The sequence below is a fragment of the Falco punctatus genome, assembly GCF_963210335.1.
Source record: "Falco punctatus genome assembly, chromosome: 4".
In the NCBI taxonomy this organism is placed as follows: domain Eukaryota; kingdom Metazoa; phylum Chordata; class Aves; order Falconiformes; family Falconidae; genus Falco; species Falco punctatus.
The window spans coordinates 29,687,816-29,707,543 of NC_137583.1; the positions used below are offsets into that span (position 1 = coordinate 29,687,816).

General features: G+C 49.9%; 1 protein-coding gene across 2 annotated transcripts; it reads right to left on the bottom strand.

The window, feature by feature from the left end:
- Positions 1-877: 877 nt before the first annotated feature.
- On the bottom strand, positions 878-14,758 carry LOC308061849 (cytochrome P450 3A29-like). Of its 2 annotated transcripts, XM_080382432.1 has the most exons (13): positions 14,624-14,758; positions 13,543-13,636; positions 12,362-12,414; positions 11,126-11,225; positions 10,603-10,716; positions 9,901-9,989; positions 9,166-9,314; positions 8,550-8,677; positions 8,132-8,216; positions 7,003-7,163; positions 6,565-6,791; positions 4,929-5,091; positions 878-2,764 (listed from the first exon to the last, which is right to left on the bottom strand). In XM_080382432.1, exons 1-13 carry the CDS (start codon positions 14,692-14,694, stop codon positions 2,669-2,671), a joined length of 1,530 nt encoding a protein of 509 aa, XP_080238558.1. In that variant the 5' UTR covers positions 14,695-14,758; the 3' UTR covers positions 878-2,668. The 2 variants fall into 2 exon arrangements, with proteins under 2 accessions (XP_080238558.1, XP_080238557.1); XM_080382431.1 differs by lacking the exon at positions 878-2,764 and having other exon boundaries at positions 2,774-5,091.
- Positions 14,759-19,728: the final 4,970 nt, after the last annotated feature.

A 19,728-nucleotide genomic window follows, 5' to 3' on the forward strand; every position in this document is an offset into this window, starting at 1 on the left:
CCGTGCATTCCCTGGCTGGTCTCTCCGTGGGTACGTCGGTGGTGCCCGTCACAGCCGCCCGCTCGCCTGTTCCATCAGCGCTGGGTACTGGCAGATGAAGATGCTTTTGAACAGAGATGAGAGAGGCTGAGATCCTTTGACACCTGCAAGTGAACTGTACATTGCCAAAATGTTAAGCAGTTTTGTGAGAGAGATTATCCTGAAGGATGTTTTCCGTAGTGTTGACATTTGTGCGTGAGTGCTTAATTCCAACACAGGCGAGGAACCCCTTCCCTCACTGCCACCAGGCAAGCTGTGGCCTTCGCTCCAGCAAGGTTATTAATTCATCCCTGACCTGTGACACTGTGTGTGACACTGTCACCCTCATCTTCTCGGTCACTTCTCAAGGCAGAGACCTGAGGATTTTCCATGCCCCTTTTTATGAACTGCTGTGACAGTGCAGGCACTTCTCGGCTGTTTGTTCTCCAGGGGTCTGACTGCTTCTATATTTTGTCATTCTCCCCTGAGATTACCATCACCATCAAATACAGTGCTACAGCTTTAGAAAAGGGGACAGTAACAGCTGAAAAGGAAGATGAATTGTCACTTCTGTACGTTGGTGGCAGAAGGGAGCTGCAGTGCTGCAGGATGTGAAGGCAGAAGGGGAAGCCGGGGCTGCCTGAGCTGCGGGAATTTTCTAACCCTCTCACCCAGTTCATTGGTGACTCTAGAGAAGCAGCATGAACTCTTACTCTTCCCCTACAATTCCAGTCAAGGGTGTCTTTCAGTGGGGAATTTAATCGGCTGCAGAAAGGTTATTATGTCTCTTTCGGGGTTTTCTACTCAATTCCTACAAAATATAGCAAGAAAGTATAAAAAGACTAAATAATAACACACATATAATACATCTATCTCTATATAAAAGAATATAAAGGAAATATAAAGACTGCTATGTAGTGAGTAAAGTTCTTAAGCCCAATTTTGCAATAGGAATCACTTCACACCATCAACAACTCTGCTCAGCCATTTATTTTGGACTGTTGAATCTTAAACTTTGCATTTCCAGAAGCGGCTCTTACTATTGTTGATACACATAGGCATTAATTCAGGATATAATGGGTTTTCATCTCCCAGGAGTCCAAATTGCATACGGTAGTGACTGGGCTGGATGTATGCACACGCAAGTATTTCACCCAGTGCCAAAATTTGACAGCTTGGAAGCAGAAGACATCCTCCTGTGGAAGGGTACAAGCAAAGCAGATGCATGAGCTGTTCAGAAGAGCATGGAGAACACTTCAAACCCTGTATGAGGTGAGCTGGTCTGCAGCATGGAGCAGATGCTGGGATCAAAGCCCTCTAACAGAAGGACAAACGCTTAGCTGAAACTAGCAAGACCCGCACCCGCAGTTATTTGTGGTGCTAGAAGGTGACAGTGGAAGAAAGAACTGCAAAAGAGAACTATCTCCACTCTGTGGCACTGATTTTTGAGGATCCTTTGAGGATCCTGTCAAAGTCAGGGAGCCCAGCTGGGAGAGGTGATGGGACCACATCGTTGTCTGGCCAATGGCTTATGAGACCTACACGTGGATTCACTTGTGTACGGAGAAAAGAGTAGAGAGTGGCATCAGTTACAGAAGAAGGGAGCGGGCTTTTTATTGCAGTTAGCCCTCCAGTACCAGTTTCTGGAGGAATAACGTGAAATGTGAGCATACGGGTCTTCTAGAATCTACAAAAATGCCAAAGTCTAGCAGGACTCTCCAGCTCTCAATAGCCAAAGGCAACGCCTTCCTTCCAGATCACGGTTCTTCAGGACATCTGAAGGCTCTTAGTGCTGCAGCCTGCACCTTTAATCCAGTTAAGCTGGTCTTAAAATTGCCTAATATCAATCAGAGACTAAAAAGTGTCCTGACAGCAGTATAGATGGTGGCTGTGTTGACAGTCCCTTCTACGGGAGGTGGCTGCAGCCTGTGGTAAAATAAGCAAACAATCCAGAAACACATGCAGGGCACTTCTCTCCCACTCTGTAAATCTCCAGCCATTGGGGGTAACTGCTTGTCTCTGAGCTCCTCCAGTTAACTCATCTGCACTCTAAATCACGCAAAAGCCATCGAAAATCATAAGAAAATCTAAATAAATCATCATCAGAAACTTTGCTGCAGGCGTTCATTCCTGCAAGGATGTGACCATTTTAACACTTGTTAGGGTCATAGCACACAGCTGAGGAAATAGTCCTGGACAACTCTGCATTCCCAGGAGAATAAAACCAGAAGACAGAGAGAGTCACCCAGCAGGCAGTAGGAACAGGAGCAATGGTAGCATTACTTAACTATGTGCAATTTGCTCTCCCTATCTTGATTTAAATTACACTGCCAGAAGAGACTGACAGTGTCTGGAATCAAATTGCTTAGAAAAGTGCCTCTTCAGAGGGAGAGAAAAAAATGCCCAAATAACTTGAGTGCAAATGGTCTTGCAAAATGCCTATCGTGATCAGGGACAGCAGGATCTGTGGCTCGTGTTCTTTAGGATAATGCTCATGTAATTATGCTGAGCCAAATCCCTAATGCCGCGTTGTGAAGTGGGGGGGGTCGCACCACTGACGATGCGACAGCGCACACATCAGTCTGGGTCTCCTCTCCAGAGTTAGGGGAGGCACCATCAAACAAAAGTCTCTGAGCTCTTCCTGCTTCCTTCACTTCTCCAGGTCAGTGTGGGCTCTGGGGACCATCTTCAGGATGATGGGCTTCTTCGGTTGCATGATACCTTTTGTATCCAGAACCAGAGGGATCTTGAGCAGGAGGAAAAAAAAACAAAACACAAAAAATTGCCATGTCAGCTGGGAAAATATACAGTCATGACACCGACAGGACCCCTACAGCCCACATACATCTTGGTCACCCCTTGTTTTCAATGCATTTACTAACTTACGGGTGTACATATAGCAGGACTATCACTGTTGCTTGTGCAAAACACCTACAAGCTGTGGTTTCATAGCCCTCAGCTCTTGAATAAACTGGTTAGTGAATCCTGACTTTTGCATGGCATGATCAGAAGAGCTTGGTGCACTGACCAACAGACTACACTGGAGGGAAAAGCAGCCAAAATCGATCCGGAGAGTTGCAGCTAAGGAGGGGCACGCAGTACCATTTTGTTTAATGCTGAAGAGTGTCAGCGCTAAGGGGAGCTAGATTGTAATGGGAGCTGGAGGAGCAGTAAGCTCGCCAGCAAGAATGAAACTCAGATTGCTGCTCAGACTGAGTACCAAAGAAAAAGCATCCTCACGCCGAAAAGCGCAGGGCTCCCATGGGGTATGCCGGAAATCTCAATAAAAAGGACATTGAAAGCAGGTGTTGGAGGGAGTCATTGTGCAAGGGAGGGAAGAGTGTTTTACCAGGTCTCCTCCATCGATTTGATGCTGCTGGTATTACAGCCCTCCTTCTCCCCGTCAGGACAAGGCTGGTACACCCCCAGCCCGACAAGCTACATTAAAATCCTTGTATCCCAGTAAGCTTTGTTTCAGGAAATTTAAGCAATGTGGCTCAGAGCCCAATGTGCCATCAGCGGAGGAGTGAGAGGAGGCTGCAACTTCCATATCCATATTCCAAAGGGATGTTCAAGCACAGATTTTTCCCTCCTGCTCTGATCTGATGTACACGACATCTTCTGTAGAAAGAAGGGCTGAAAGAGCCCCATAAACCTATGGGCACCAATAATACAATACATATTTAACTTGCCTCCTTTTAATTAAAGGCAGTTATAAAAAGAATCAATTTTATGGATTGCAGAGGACTAGAAAAATGTCATTAGACTTGGGGGAGGGTGGATAGGTCACTGCATTGTTAATGGACTATTACAGTCTTTCACCTCCAGGTTACTAGTTGAGTTGCAATCTGAATCTGCAGAGATTTCCAGCTGAGCACCTGTGCCAAGTAATAATTTAATAAGGGTTTTTCCGTTTCTTACAACAAATGTCCTTTGAATACACTTGCTGCCCCCTTTGCTCTGATTTCTCCAGCTCTCCTCGTGAACAAAATGCATTAGTGCCACCTCCTTTTTGCAGCCGTCAGTGCAGAAAGCCGGGTGGGGGCTGGAAACCAGCACCAACCACAGTGCTACCCGCCTGTGAGCGACCAGGAGCTGCCGTGTTTTCGGGAGGGCCTGATTAACGTGGAATTTCCCACAGCCATGGCACTGACTTCGGGTCAGACAGCCCCAGCTTGCGGGGTCTGTCCCACCAGTACTGCATGTCACGTTCACTGGGATCCTGGGCAAAGCCAAAGCCTGCTGGTATCCTGCACAACCTCAAAGGGGGAGCAGGTCGCCAATTCAAATTTAGCTCAGATTGTGCTTGCTTGGAAATTGTCACCCTTCTGAGGCTGCCTGGTGGCCCACAGGAGATGAATTTCGGTGCCTTGGGATCTCTCACAGAGAACAGCCATGCCTGTGCTGCAAAGCAGAGCTTTGGGGTGGGCTGGGGGGATATACCCTCCCTGCTCTCTGGAGCAGGGTCTTCCTAAGCCAGGCCAAGGCAGCCTGGCCGCGCGGCACAGGGGAACAAGCACCCCCCAGAGCTTCGGTGCCTCCAGAGAGAAGCAGAGGACTGCAGGGATTTCAGCCTGACATATTCCAACATTAAAATTGCTTCTGTAGAGGCTTAGAAAAATATATCAGTAACTTGTGGTGAACCATTTAAATTAACTGAGGAGATTTAAATACAGTTATTCCCATATGCCACTCTAATCCACAGTGAAATCTTTCTCCCCGGTCTCTGCGTGAAGTAGTAAAAGCCAAGTCTGCAGACAAGGTTCAGCAGTCCTGAAGTCTCTGCACTCCTCGGGGAAAAGAGGAATTTAATGTGCATGAGAGGAAGTTCCCTGCTTGTCCTGAGATGTGCACAGGACCGTATCAGTGGGACTAAAGGGCAGATAATGAAACACATCCCATATACTCACCGGAGTGTCTTTGCAGGTTCTGAATGAGAAGTTTTGCAACAGGACGACCACAGCAACTTTCACCATGAGGAGAGCAAACCTCATTCCTATGCAGTTCCTGGGGCCAGCCCCAAACGGCAGGAAGGTGTAGGGGTCAATAGACACTTTGCTCTCTTTGCTGAACCTGATTACAACCAGGAAAAAAAGTTAGAAAGAGCTGCTGTTCCAGCATGTGTCAGCTTGCAGGTCTGCAGCGATGAGGGGTCTGGGAAAGCAAAAGCTTTTTGTGTTTCTATGTGTGTTAGACAAACCCAGCTAAGCCCCTTATTTCTGTCTCAATAGATACATTATGCTCCTGCTTTTATCCTGCTGCTTGGAGTTGGTTGTGCCTCTCCAGGTGCATCAGGTGAACAGGGAATACCTGCAATATGCTAATGCATTTCATAATGACTCCTTTCTCAGAACTCCCTCTCAGCTCAAAAACTGAACCCAGATTTCAAACCCTAAACCACACAGGTCTACAGCTTCACGTCTTCCCTTTAGATCAAAGGACTGAGCAAACACAAAGACGTTCTCCCCCTGCGTGACTAAAGGCAGGGTTGCTTTTGAGACATGCCAGCCATTCCTCTCCTCATCATGAAAAACAGGGAAGAACAATCAGCTTCACAGAGAAATTTGTCGCTGAGCATTTTCAGTCACACTTCTTAGTGATCAGGTAGTTTTCATGTCAGAAAGCTTTTCATGCCTGGTGCATGAGGTCCAGGTACAAACCTCTGCCACGCTAAGTCAGCCACAAAGTGTCTTGCTACTGAGACACCAGCACATGCCTCTGATGAACTCCCAGCAAGACAAGCAATCCCTACAGAGCTCCTGTCCAGCTATCCATGCCTGGTTTGTCAGCTGGCGTAAGCATGCAGCTACTGGAGCAACTGGTGTACCCTGCCCATTGCCAGAGTACCCTTATTTGTGTGGTTCCTTCTGCATTCGACCCCAGGTGACCATAGAGGTCCATAGGTGATTTTCAGCAGCACCCATCTCCCTCCCTAACTTCTGCCTGATACTGCTGCCATGTTTTGTTCTAAAGGTCGTCACATCCCCACAGCGGGGTTAGCTCCCTGGGGTACTGCAACCCCTGGTGCTAGGGCACAGATCTGGTCCTGCTCTCTCTGGACCAGCCCTCGGCATCTTCGTGGCCACCTGAAGCCCAGCAGGTCCAGGCCCCCCCAGGTCTGCTGTGGGCTATTGCCTCATTTCACAGGGTCCGACAGAGACTCCTAAGCAAGGATTGTTTCATGACTTGAGTTGAAAAATTAAGTTTTATTTCCTCCCCATCTTTGCCCTTCCACTGCTGATTTGCACGGCATTGTGCCAGTCACCCAATGGTTCTGGTTTTAATATCTGCCCATAAACCCCTCAGTGTTACAGCTGCTGGGAGCTGCTCTCACTGTCGTTCCCTTCAATGCAGTTAATTAAATTCCATGCACAGTTTATGGATGTAGATCATAAAACTCCCCTCACGGTAATGCTGGGACTAGATGTCAGACAATGATAAATGCCTAATTTAAATGTTATAATCATGCATTCCCCACTTGTGCTGCCATTTCCACTCCCAGGGCCAAGGGTGAGTGTGCAGCTATTCCCCCCCTCCAGCCCTCACCTCTCAGGCCTGAACTCCTCCGGCTCCGGCCAGTATCCCGGGTCACGATGCAGCACATAGGTGGGGATCAGGACCACCATGCCCTTTGGGATAGTCACACTGTTGAGCTCTACTGTCTTTTTGCAGACCCTCTCAATCCGGCCCACGGGGGGGAAGAGCCGGAGGGATTCGTTCACCACCATATCGAGGTACTCCATCTGCATGATGGTGTTGTACATGGGAGCAGCCTGGGAAGAGGAGTCAGGATGGCTGTGAACATGTGAACATGTCAATCCCCAGCACCACCTCCATGCCTCCCCTTCAGGTGTGGGAGACCAGGGGAAGGGGAGCTCAGTGCTCGCACCTCCTCCACTCCGTGTTGTTTCCAGCCTGGCTTTTGGCTCAGGGTCTCCAAGGCACAGGCGGGATGAACCCCAGCATCTCCCCACCCTCCTTTACCTTGTTGGGCAGGTTCGCATCGATCTCCTCCTGCAGTCGCTGCTGCACGTCAGGGTGGGTGGCCAGGTTATATGATATGTAACTGAGAGTGGAGCTGCTGGTCTCGTAACCGGCGAAGACGAAGATAAGAGCTTGGGCCAGAATCTCCTCATCACTTAATGCTGAAAAGAAGGAGAAAAGCACATGAAAGAAGCTGAAAACTATGGTCATTAACCCTTGGGAATTCAGGATCCCACCCATCAGTCTAGGTAATGCTGATCATAACTGAACAGCTGCTAACCCTCTAGTACCACAACGGGGCATCTGGCACCGCTGTGCGGCCAGAAAACTGCCGTCAACATCAGTTGGTTTCTTTAAGAGCAGAATCAAAGTGTGTGCAGCCTAAGCCTGACTCAGAAAGTCTCTGCTGTCTTCTGGGATGGTGCTCTGAGCCAAAAAAACCCGACAAAAACAACCAAGAAAAAAAACCAAAGGGGCACGTGCCAGGAAAAGGTAGCGATGAAGAGATGTCCAGCAGCTCCTCTGCCATGAGCCTCACACTGCTGAGGGGTTAGCAGCTCTGAGCACGATGGGGCAGTGGCCATAAGGACAACAGAGGGTTTAACGCTGGCGCTGCTGTAGCATCCGAGCACTGCTGAGGTGCAGCCTGCAGTGCAGGGTGTCGGACAAACACCACCCTGGCACCTCAGCAGTTTATAAGCATCCTGCCTTGATTGAGGTTGGTGGACTGGGGCTATGCCTTGGCTGAGCTGTTATTTTCTAAATCTAACAGTTTACCTAGGATGAGGAACAGAGATGAACTCACAGATGAGCAAGGTACATGCAGCATATGTGCTTTGTGTGCTTTAAGAAATACAGCCAACGTAGCTGGCCTTCAGAGAAGATAAAATAAGAAATGGGAATAAGGAGATATTCACTATGCTTGCTCTTTGTTGCACAAACAGACCCCAGGATTTATCCCAGGAAATGGGATAAAATAAAATTTAGTTGATAAGTGTATCATTACAGCCCCACTACTGAGACCTTGGGTCTCCTGCAGGATTATGACTGAAATCCTCTCCTACTTCCTTCAGCTGCCTGAGGCACGACCACGCTTTCTGCTGAGAGGAGGACAGATCTCAGGACATACATTTGTACAGGTTGGTCTCGGCAGACTTGGAGCTGTCATGTGAGCTCTGCGAGTCAACCATGAGCTGCAGGAAATCCACCCGGTCCTGGGGAGAGACAGAGGCGGTCAGAGCAGATGGGAGCAGGGAGCAGGCAAACCAAAATCCTTGCTGAGACACCCGCTCCATTCCCAGCCCCAGCGGTGGGCTCACAGCTTCGCTGCACGCTGGGGGCCAGGCTGGAGACCCTCTACGAACACAGATACTTTCTCCACGTGGAAGTTCAGGCAGGGCGTGTTACTGGCCCTCCCCAGGTTTGTTGAGCTGGGAGTCGGTATGCAGAGTTGACCATAAACTACGGCTTCTGAAGACACCACCAGGTCCCTCTGCACTCAGAAGGACAGCACAGTGAAGAGAAGAGGCCACCTGGGCAGGACTTACCGTGCTGCCGCCCTTTTCCCGTTCCTTCTTCATTTTTAGGAAGACGCTGCTGAAAAAGTTCGTGATCTCTGAGGGTAAGACAGAGACATTCATCCTTTCCAGCACTGGGATAACAAAGGGAAACAGCACTAAAAGGAGAGAAAAGAACAACATAGTTTAGCTTAAAGGGTCCAAGAAACTCAAAACTGGCACAAAGCATAGAAAGGAGAGAGGTAATCTGGATCCTGACCCAAAAATTTGCTTTTTGTTGCCTTCAGTTCTCTTTTTACCTAACAATGGCTGGCGTTCAATAACGCCTGAGAATTTCCTCTCTGTGCCACTACATGGCCACAATGCCACCCCAAGTGTAGCTCTCTGTGACAGAGCAGCTCTCCATCGTGTCTCTGCTTGTGGGAGGATGCTGCAAAGAGCCACATGGGCTATACAAACCTTGACTGTGGTTTCCCTCAGGAAATATTTCCGCTGATCTTGTTAGGGTAAAGCTAATCCTGCAAAGTGCTGAGCATCTTCCATATGGCACAGGGGACTCAAAGCTACTAAGGGGACTACCAGGAAACGCAGGTGGTCACCACCTCCAACATCAATTCAGGGCTGTATGAGATGAGGTGTGTCATACCTAAGAATATGAAAATGGGGTCTAGGAAACTGAATTTGAGAAATTTCTTAATGTTGGTGACAAAGGGGTCATTGGGGTTGCTCATGGAGTCAATATTCACACTGAAGGAAGTGCTGGCCACCACGTCCATGCTGTAGGCTCCAAAAATGCTAGGTAGAGAAGAAAAGAGAGTGAATGGGAGGAACCCAACCTGAGTTAGTAAGAGCCCATGTACAAACAGTCCTTGAGAAGGGGAATCTCTTTTAATCAAGGACTCAGTGCAGAGTCCTAACATAGTAGGTCCTGTCCTGATTTGGCAGTAACCATCGCTATATTCTCACAAATTTCCCCAGTTGCGTTCATCTCCCAGTTTTTCTCAGTGCCAAAATCCTAGGCTGTAGTTGAAAAGCACTGAACTGCACTCCAGGGTAACAAAGACTGATTCCTGATTTCCATCTGTAAAAGAGATTTAAATGACATCCAAAAATACCACATCTTGAAGGGCTTCTGGAATGGGCCCTACTCCTTCATCAAAGTGCATCCCCAGTAAAATGAAATGGGGAACACGGCACAGCTACTGCGTTTGAGCAGAGTAGAGCACAGCAAGCCCACCGCTGAGGAACACACCATGCCCATGACTGCTATGGAGTTTGCCTCCAGAGTTGGCAAAGAATCTATGCCACAGCATGGAAAAGGCTCTCCAAAGCTGAACACACCATACAAACCCCTGCCTGTCAGCCCCACACAGGTACTCACTCCTTCATGGCCACGAACTCATCATTAGCCACTTTCTTCTCAATGTTTTTCACTAGTTTTTCACCATAGTGATTAATGATGGGGAACATCTGAAATGCAAACCGAAGCAGAAGGCGCTGTTGACTCTTGCATCTCCCCCAGACAAGGCTGGGCAGCTCCACGCTGCCATCGGCGACATGCCAAGTCTTGGGCACGTGGAGGAAGGGCAGGCAAGGGGAAGGTGTCATTTCCAGGCCTCAGATGTTGCTTTCTCTCATCTTAATCATCAGTCCACAGAGCTCATCTGACTGACTGAGCAACATTCTCCTCCCAAAATCCACACGCAGCTCCTATTCCAGCTGAGCATCCACTCCAGCTGGGAGTGACCATGGCTCCCGAGCGTGTGGAAAATGGGCACCCACAGTCTGAGCGATGTGCTCAGCAAGAAGAAAACACAGATTGTAGGGCCAATGGCTTCAGCTTGCAACACCATGTGTGCCATTTCACCCCCCACACCCTTCTCCTGGCCCCCTCCCATGGTGACAGAGAGCCACTGTGGTGCCGAACTGCATCCCACAGTGCAGGTGCTGGTGGATGTGGGTGCTGATGGATGTGGTCTTAACGAAAGGGGTGGCTTCCCAATTCGAGGGGAAGCTCTGCACTCAGGAACGGCCTAGTCCTCCTCCGGTTATTGATGCAAAGCACCGGTGGCCTCTGCTTTACCTCCTTCAGCTTCCCGCTGGTGAAGGTTGGGGACAGCACAGTACGAATCCTTTTCCATGTCTCATCTTCAGCGTTGAAGAGCGCTGACTCCAGGATCCCGTTGAGACCGAAGTTCTGCACAGGGAGAATGTTACAGCAGAAAGGACATGGTTATACAGGGAGATGGGTGGAGGTCTCCAGCCCCCTTCCACATGACAGAGATGCAAAAGAAGACCCCACCACAGAGTGTTGAGGTGGCCTCTGAAGTTGTACCAGCTCTACCTCAAACAGAAATGGAAACAATAACGTAAGAGTCATAAAGACATCAGCCCAGGGTACATCCAGGCTGATGTCCCAGCCAGAGTGGCCTCTATACCCCCCCTAGCAGAGTTCTGTTGTTGGTACCACCAATAAACCACTGCACAATGGAGGACAACTACTTGCTGAAGGGCTCAGAGAAGGATAAAGAAACCAAGGAGAAACTCTTTCCTTCTTGCTGCATGTGCTCTGGAGCAGAGAGCAAAGCATGGAACCAGATACCTACCCGGCGATTGGTGAAAATGGTATAGCACTCTTTCACCAGGATGTTTTTGATGAGGACGGGGTCCGAAACGGCCAGCACAGGCTGCCTGCCATCAAAAATCCTAAGCCAAGAGAAACCCACGGTCAGTCCCTCGCTCATGGTCAGCTGGAGCGCCAGCAGCCTGCTTTGTCTGCGGCCAGAGCCATGCGCACCGACTGCTGGAGCCCAAAGGGTCTGGGCCAGCTGGGTCCCCTCTGACAAAACAGCCGAAGGGATGAGGCTGAAGCTGTTTTATTATGTAGTAAAACAGGAGAAAGGGAAAGAAGGTGCCAAACACAGACAGCATGAGCGTTTCTAGGAATGGTCTGTGGTATGAAGGGTTGCCAAAGCAGTGTGGGTTTAGATAAAAGGCGGCTTGTGCCACGACACTGATCCGCCGCACTTGGGCTGTCAGAGCTCTGCTGCTGCAATTGGTAGCTGGAGTCAATAAATCCACACCGAATAGCCCACCTGTGGGGTAAAGAGATTTCCCTGCCTGGCCTATGAGGCAACGAGAGGGGAAAAACTCATCTGTCTCCTCCATTTTCCAATCAACAGAGACAGAAAAACTTAAAAGCCATGGTGTGAGCTAAAGGGCAGGGAGCCTTGGGCCACAGCCGAGGGAAGCTGCCATCTTCAAGAGGCTTGAGAACATTTAATCTGTCGAAAAAATGTGCTAGGTTTCCTGAAGCCTCCCAGGATTTTTTTTTTTGCACAACAATTTTGCTTCGGTTTGAGAGGTTCTCAGTAGAAGCACGATAAGAGGCCCCTGCACAAAACCAGCGCTGTGCAGGGAGTGGGGGGCTGGTTGAAAGGTAACTCCTGCCCCAGCTCTGGGAAAAGCCCAGACCGAGATGAAAAACACTGCGGCAGCCTGCAGCTTGCTTTCTGCTCCAGACAGACAGAAGAGCAGCTTCAAAGGCATAAGGCTCAGTTTGACACCGAGCAGTGGAGGTTATTTTCAAAGCTTAGGCAAACAAACGACCCTCCAAACTGGCCACCGCCATCCCAGCCCTCACGCTGTACTGCAGTCCCAGCAGGAGGGAAGCCTTGGAGAGATGGCTGGAAGACTTTCTCGGTGGTGAACCTGGATTTTCCCAAGCCGTCACTGCTGGAATTACAGTGCTGAGACACGGTAGCAACATACCTTTTCCTATTCTATTCTGGGGCCGCGGAGCACCCCAAACAGGCAGTTTTGTTCTGCAGAATGAAACTCACCCCCAGATTTTGCCATACTTTTCAAAGCATAGCTGATCGAAATTCAGGACTCCCTGCAAAAGAAGAGAGGAGAAACGAACAGTTTACCAGTGAAGAGCGATGAAAGCCGGTCACAGCTGGCAGAGTGGTGCATCCCACAGACCCACTGCAAGCAGCAGAGGTTGGGGGGTGCATGGCAGCTCAAAAGAGTTGTGTAGACACTTAGGGGACGCTTGCGCTGGAGGGAAAAAATAGAGCGGAAAGAAAAAACCAAAAACCTTTCGACTTCCACTAGCCAACCTGAGCTAAAAATGTGAGGAAGAGAAGGTCTGACAGGGCGCGCAGTTTGAGCGTGAGCAGAGTCAGCAGGCAGGGCTAGATCCCGGGGTGTCCTTTCACCTTCAGCCCAAAGAGTTAGAGCTGCGATTGTCTTGTCCTCATGAGATTTTCCACTGCAGTTACTGAACCAGAGCGATGATGGCTTGTTTTGTTTTGCTTTGTTTCCTTTAAGGTTTTAACTGATACTACATGTAAGGATAAAACTTATGGGACACATAACACTCACCATGCATCAACTAAACCATTAGTAAGAGACCATGTGCATGCTGTAAACCCAGCAAACGCAAGGTAAAACACCTCTTTCGCTGAAGCTAATGCATTTTGTTCTCCATTTGCAGTCAGGTACCTGGGACCAGCTACTACCTAGTTGTTTGGTAATGGTGGGTAATTTGATAATATCTGTTTTTTTATTTAGAAATCTATTTGTCTTGGCTTAGTCTCAGGCTGGCCCAACAGCAAGTGGCTGGATGGGGCATTGCTGGGGTTAGTTCAGCCTGTTCACAGGCATGACAAAAAGCAGAAAGAACCATGCAGGTCTCAGAAATTAGAAGTCTGAGGCATATCTCCAATATTTTTTGTTTGCTTGTTTCCAACAGTACTTCAGCTGCTGGGGAGCAGGTAGAAATCCAGGGAGAAACTAATAACTTAAACTACAAAGCAGTTGAAAAACACAGCACGCCTCATCCAGGCCAACCTGAATTTTTGTGTTCTCTGTGTGTCCAAAGAGCTTCCTACCTGAAAGCATCATTTCCATCCGACTGAATCAAGGGCAGAGGAAAGAGATGCCCAAAGGATGGAAAAAACAACACCAGCTACAAGTAAGAATCTAAGGCAGATATGGAACAACAGCTGCCAGTACTTACATGCCGGTACGCCAGGAAAGTTCCCAAAAATGGCAGAGGCCGTGGGCCGGGAATGCCCAGCTTCTTGAAGGTCTGGAAAGGCCATATCCCATAGCTGCCAAGCAAAAAGCATGTGAGATGCATTTATGCAATGAAAAAGAGATTATTTATACTGAGTGCAGTGAGCAGCTTCAACAACTTGTTCCTGCTACCCAGAGAAAGCTGACATCATGGAGCAGCAGCCCTGCTGAGGATACTCTCTTCCTGCAGCAAGTGCAGGATTACTCGGAGTTTGAGATAATTTGGGGTACATTTTGGTACAAGGGCTGAAAGGAGCGGCAGCCCAGCCTTGGCAAAGTCGCTGTGCTCGCTGGGCACATCGGCCATGCCTGGGGGCCTCATGCAGTTCCCCCCATCAGACAGCTGTCACTCAGGGGACTGGGGAGAGGTCTCAGAGGGATGAAGTTCTCCAGCTGAGACCTGCCCCTGTGTCTGGCTTTGCAAAGCCCTGCTGCGATGCTCAGGTAGAGCCACAGTAGCACAGCAGCCTTGCAGGGACATAAATTACAACAGCAAAATTAAGTTTTTGCCCATATAGCTCACTACAGCTCCCCTGAGCGACATCAGCAAAAAGGGCAATTTTGCCAACGTAACTATTTAAATGGGGGCTTCTGCTGGCACAGGCAGACACAGACATCACCCACTGCCCTGCTCCCAGTCTGCAGAGCCCAAGGACACCCTGTCGCCTTTGCAGCCAACAAGAGCTTGCTGCGGTTACAAATGTGGAAGTTACTTTTCCTTTTGGATCTGCTGAGAAAAGCAAGAAAGTCAAGAAGTTCCCTTCTGCTTCCCTCCCCCCCCCAGCCCAGCTCCCTCCTTCCCCTCCAGCTGGCGCAGGGAGGGCACGGGGAGCCCTGCAGCCCCCCTTTATGAGCCCTGGCTCTGCCCCGAAGGTACTCCAGGAAAACTGAGGATGAGTTTTTAACACTAATTCATGAACTTGGGCACTTCATTCCAAGGGTGATGGCCTCAACCCCCTCCCCAGCTGCAGGCACAGGGTTCTGCTCCTCCCTGTCACCCTGGGGGACCAGCCTCTACTTACAGGACCAGAAGGCTAAGGAAGATGATGAGGAGCAGCCAAGTGACAAAAGAAAAGTTTGGCAAGAGATCCATTGTGTCTCCCAGCCTGCCCTGAGAGCATTTATCTCCTGTGAAGCCAGAGCCTCTGTTTATGAACCTTTTCTGCCTGGCCTTTAGGCACAGCCAGCTCACATGACAGGGGAGGAGATGTCTTGTTTGCTGGGTTGCTCAAACTCTAACCCTTGGGCAGTTTTCTCCCTGGATTGGGCGGTCAACAAGATGCCCAGCCCCACAAATCTAGAGATTGGAAACTGCTGAGACGACAGTTTTTACAAGAGGAAAAGGTAGCAAAGTTTGCTGGCCGCCTTAACTTCTTCCACCTGCCTCTCTCCTGACAGCCACGAGCTTCACGTGGGGCTGAGGGGGGCCCTGGCTGTTCCTACAGCAGCAGTGATGCTGAACCAGACTTGCTCCCCCTTAGCCTGTCCAGTCTTGCTTTTGCTGGCTTCATCACTTTTACTGAGGGGTATAATCAGGAGGGCCAAGGAACTGCTGCTGTCCTTCCCCCCACTCCCCTCCTCCATCTCCTGCCGGATTTCTGGCTGTGCAGATATACCTTCCCTTGTGCCTCCCATCCCCATTTACCATTTTATTTAGGGTTCAGGAGGAGACAAACCTGCCAGGAAACACTTGCCCAGGCTGAAAGGGCTCTGTTATCCTCAGGCAGAGCCCTCTGGACCTCAGGCTCAGTGGGGAAAAGCACTGGGTCCTGTGACGGCACAACCTTGCTCACACCCCAGCCGATGGGAGCTCTGCCTGGTGTCCCACCAGATCGGTGGCTTTGCTGCCAGCGCCTCGAGACCCAGGAAGCTGCCAGGGCATGGGCACGTGGGCAGGAGGTGCTGAGGATGCAGCCATCTGCTGGCATGGTGAGCACTGCGCTCGCAAGGAGGTCAGCCAGCACCGGCGCTCCCCAGCCACAGCATTTAGGGCTGGGTTCCCCTTTCCCTTTTGCCCCAGGTTGCACAAGATGACTTCTGTTATTTGGCTGTAGGCAGCTCAGCGGCCCCCCCCAGAACACCCACGGGACCTGCTGCTTTCTGCTGGACAAGGAGGGAAGGTGCATTACGCCCTGCGTGCAGTGCAGCCTCCGGCCAGTTTACTTACAGCGTGTGCAAAGTCCCCGTGCCAGTGGGTGGCTGTGGGGATGGATCAGGACATGGTCTCCTTTGTCCCCATCACACCAGGAAGGGCCACGAGTCTCCTCTGTGTTGTCCAGTGTGGTCCCCTTCTCTGTGTCCCCTGAGGCCACCAGTAGACTCACATGGCCAGGAGGGAACCAGACCCAGCCGAGGGACCCACGCGCACACCACGCTCCCCAGCACCAGGCATCGTGGTTGTGCCTTTGGCACACTCAGCCTTGAAGAAACCCAAGTGCTTCTGCAATCACCTGCCAGTCAGTGCAGGCAGATCACACGTGGCCGTGCCCACAGGCCAGCAGTATTTTTTTGCCCCTGCCCAAATATTTATTTTGCCTCATAAAACACATCAAGCCACCAGTGAGTCCAGAGGTCACCTCCACACCCATGTGGCAGAGCTGAGTGGCAGTGCTGCTGGTTTTGGTAGGACAACATCTCAGACATGCCCAGCTTCACAGTGATTCACACAATCAGTGGCTGGCCGTAATCAATTAACCAGTTTAGGCAGGAGGTGCATGCCTGATTCCTGCTTGCCCAGGCTGCTCTGAAGAGCTGAACCCCGACAGCATGCTGTGGCAGGAACCTTAGTCTCCATTTTATGGGGTCTCCCCCTCAAAAGACACCTTGAAGTGGCCACACCCTGGGAGTTATCCCTTGTTGTTGCATCCAAAGGCTGGTTCTCCCCCTTGCAGCATCCCATGCCAGAAGGCCATCAAGAACAGTGATGAGAGGCTGGAGGTGCTGGGGCAGCGGCTCGCCAGCTGGGATTAGCTGTATTTCTTCCCCTGCACAAACCCTTTGGTTTCTCAATAAGCTCTGCTAACAGCCATGGCCATTTGGCAGCAGGAAGCTGGTTCGTGGGTCAGTATTTTCTTCTCTTTCAGACAGAAACTGAGGCAAAGCCAAACTTCAGAGGAGAACAAGGAAAGAACACATGCCAGGAACCTGCTCGTTTGTCCAAAGCAGTTTTAAGCAGGAGCAATCTACTGATCAAGAGGTGACACTAAGGAGAAGATGGGGTGCAGAGCCCTATTGAACCTTTCAGTGCTCCATCACACAGCTGGGCAGGGGGGACAGTGACACATCACCCTGACCCATTTCACATCAGGAGCACTTCCCGGCAGCGACACGCTCTGCTAACCTCCCCATGACCCTATGGTGACGAAGCGGTGAGCTCCGAGGAGATGCAGGCTGGTGGCGGGGATGTCACCGCGTATGGCTGCTGCCGCTTGGCCCTGCAGCATCCCTGATGGCAGCCACAGCCGTGGGGTGCGCGTGTGGCTGGGGAACTTCTGCAAACTCCTTATGCACCAGAGATTTTTTCTCTTTTTTTTTTGCATGTCTCTTGGAGTGCTGCTGTCTCCCTAGCTCCACAGATTTTGGAATATCATAGCTGGTAAAAAGTCCACCCCCCAGCCAAAATTGCTACTGCAGCTCAGAGCTGCAGGTGGGCAATCCTGAACGTTCATTGTTGCATAATTTTATACAAATTGAATGTATTAAAGTGATGCTTTTATACTTACGCAGCCTTTTGGACCAAATGCGATGGTATTACAGAGGATATTTTTTTAATGTGAGTATCACTGAAACAGCACCCAGGAGGGGTCAAGCAGAGGGGAAGGCTCTCCACATCATCTCTCCTAGCAACATTTCAAGGGTTTTAGCATTGTGGGCAAGCAAACCACACAGCAGCGCTGCAGGTGAGACTGCTGCAGCATCCCAGCGACTTGTCTAAGAGAAAAGGAGAAAGTTGCTCAAGTTTAGGCGACACAGCTCTTGTCTGTCCAAGGCTGATGACTCAAGAAAAACCTCTTGTGGTACGGAAAGGGGGAGCAATGACTGCTCCCCACCATGCTCGGGCAGCAGATGGGCTAAACCAAGTGAAAAATAGCAGCAGCAGCAGTGAGCTGACATCAATGCTTCTTCTAATTTCACCTGTTTCACAAAATTGTCACTTCTCCCCCCTCTCCCATTTCGGATAATAACTTGTTTCATAGGAAATGTCTCTGAGAGCTGTTAAACCCCATCGGTAAGAGTCACATCAGCGGCCAGTGACCTCTTCGATGCACTGGGCTGCGGGCATGGTTATATATTAGAAGACAGAGATGGTTTACAGCCCTAGTGATGTCTCTAGGGTTAATTAATGATCTGTACCTGTGGAGGACCCAGAGTGGTCCAAAAGGAGCCTTCTCCTCTGGGTCATGAGCAGAAGTGGCCTCAGCCCCTCTGACATCACCCTTCTGACACCAACACAGTGCCATTGCTTTCCCCATTAATAAGAAAACCCAAGAAGTCTGAAGAGGCTTGCAGAAGCCCTGGGGTTATGCACAATGCTATAAAAAGACTATGTATTCTCATACCCTGGGGAGAGGAGGGGTTACTCAGTGTGACCTCCACTTCCCACCATGGCAGGGTCTCCCGTAGTGGTCCCATGCTTGTCTGCTGGCCACCACGTGGTCTGTTGCACTGTGGTGGCTCCTGGCGTATTTGTTCCTGCCACCCCACCGCAGCAACAATCCTGGCTCAATATTAACTTGCACGCTATCTACCGCTCCTTATCGCAGCAGTGGCAGGGCGCTTGGTTTTCACGCATCAGATGCTTTCCCTGTGTTTGTGTTACTGTCATCAAGGAACAGAGCATCCTTCCACTGCGGTCAGCACCCTGCGCTCCTTGGCGTGGAGAGGGGACAGGTGGCCAAGCAAAGTAGATAGGTGGAGATTGAAAAGCTGATGGTCACCATGGTTAACACAAACAGAAGGGGATTTGAGCTGTGATATTTGGCTGCAGTCACTGGTAGTGTCACAGCTGTAAAAACGGAACAATACATCTTAGAGAAACTGCGGAAACAACGACTGAATTGATGGGGCTTAGATCATGTTATTAAACTTCATGCAGAATTTCAGAGGAGTGGGGCTGACAAACAAAAACAAAACCCCCTTGTGTTTGTAAAAACTCCCAGAGAGACAGGTACACAAACCTATTAAACTACACAGTCCTCCGCAAAGGAGAGGTGATTTTACCACTGTCCGGTCAGTGGAACTGAAGGAGGCCAAAGGGAGAGAAGTCCTGCGTGGATGCTGACCACCAGGTAGAAGACCACCCCCAGGAGACACATGCTTTGCTCCATCTCAGGCTTTTTCTTCAGCTGTTGTACCGTAGACTCAAAGATTTTCCTTTCCTCCATACGCTATGGAAAAAGTCATGTTGTAACACACAACGGTCTTCTAATAGCCATAGCAAAATGTCAGCCCGGTTAAAACCAGGCTTTTATTCACCGATTGTCCCATCTTGAACAGTTCTCTTCTTATGTTCCTCTCGTCCCACAAATGGGATCACGAGCTGTTTATTTCTGGCTCTTCATTACAAACCTTGCTCTCAAATGAGCCTCTTGAAAGGACTAAATGGGAAAGCACCAGATGTACAACTTCCTCAAAGAGCTCCAGCAGCCAGGGAATGACCGAGGGCTGGCACCGGTTCCTGCCTGCCTGCTCACCGAGCCCGAAACCACGCAGTGCTTCATGCCTGGGTATTTCTGAGACCTCTGCAGAGCAAAACCACCACATTGCTCCTTTCATCCAGCACTGCTGCTGAATGCTCCTGAAGCGTCGGCAGCTGAAACCCATCTCCCTTTCACTCTTTTATAATTTCTGAGCAAGGATGGAAAATTATAAGCTACAGCCAGTGTTACAGCATAAAGCCAATTACAGAAAGCACGGAGGGAGCAGTGCTGTGCACACTCAGACACCAGCTCCTTCAAGGACAGCCTCTCCTTTGCCTGTCTCGCATTGTACCAGAGAAGAACTGTCTTTTCAGACCTCCCAGCTGGTAGCTCAGGCTCACTTGATGAAGCAGCCAGCACTTTCCAGCAAGTGAAGTGGCACTGCAATATTTGCAATGACCTCAATTTCTGCTGAGCCTCATCCAAAT

Excerpts from the sequence above, each read along its gene's own strand:
- LOC308061849 (XM_080382431.1), bottom strand. The coding sequence starts at position 14,694 with ATGGATCTCTTGCCAAACTTTTCTTTTGTCACTTGGCTGCTCCTCATC. Across the intron at positions 11,226-12,361 it reads AAGTATGGCAAAATCTGGGG|GATTTTTGATGGCAGGCAGC; the intron begins GTGAGTTTCATT and ends CTCTTGGCTTAG. Across the intron at positions 9,990-10,602 it reads CCAGCGGGAAGCTGAAGGAG|ATGTTCCCCATCATTAATCA; the intron begins GTAAAGCAGAGG and ends TTTGCATTTCAG.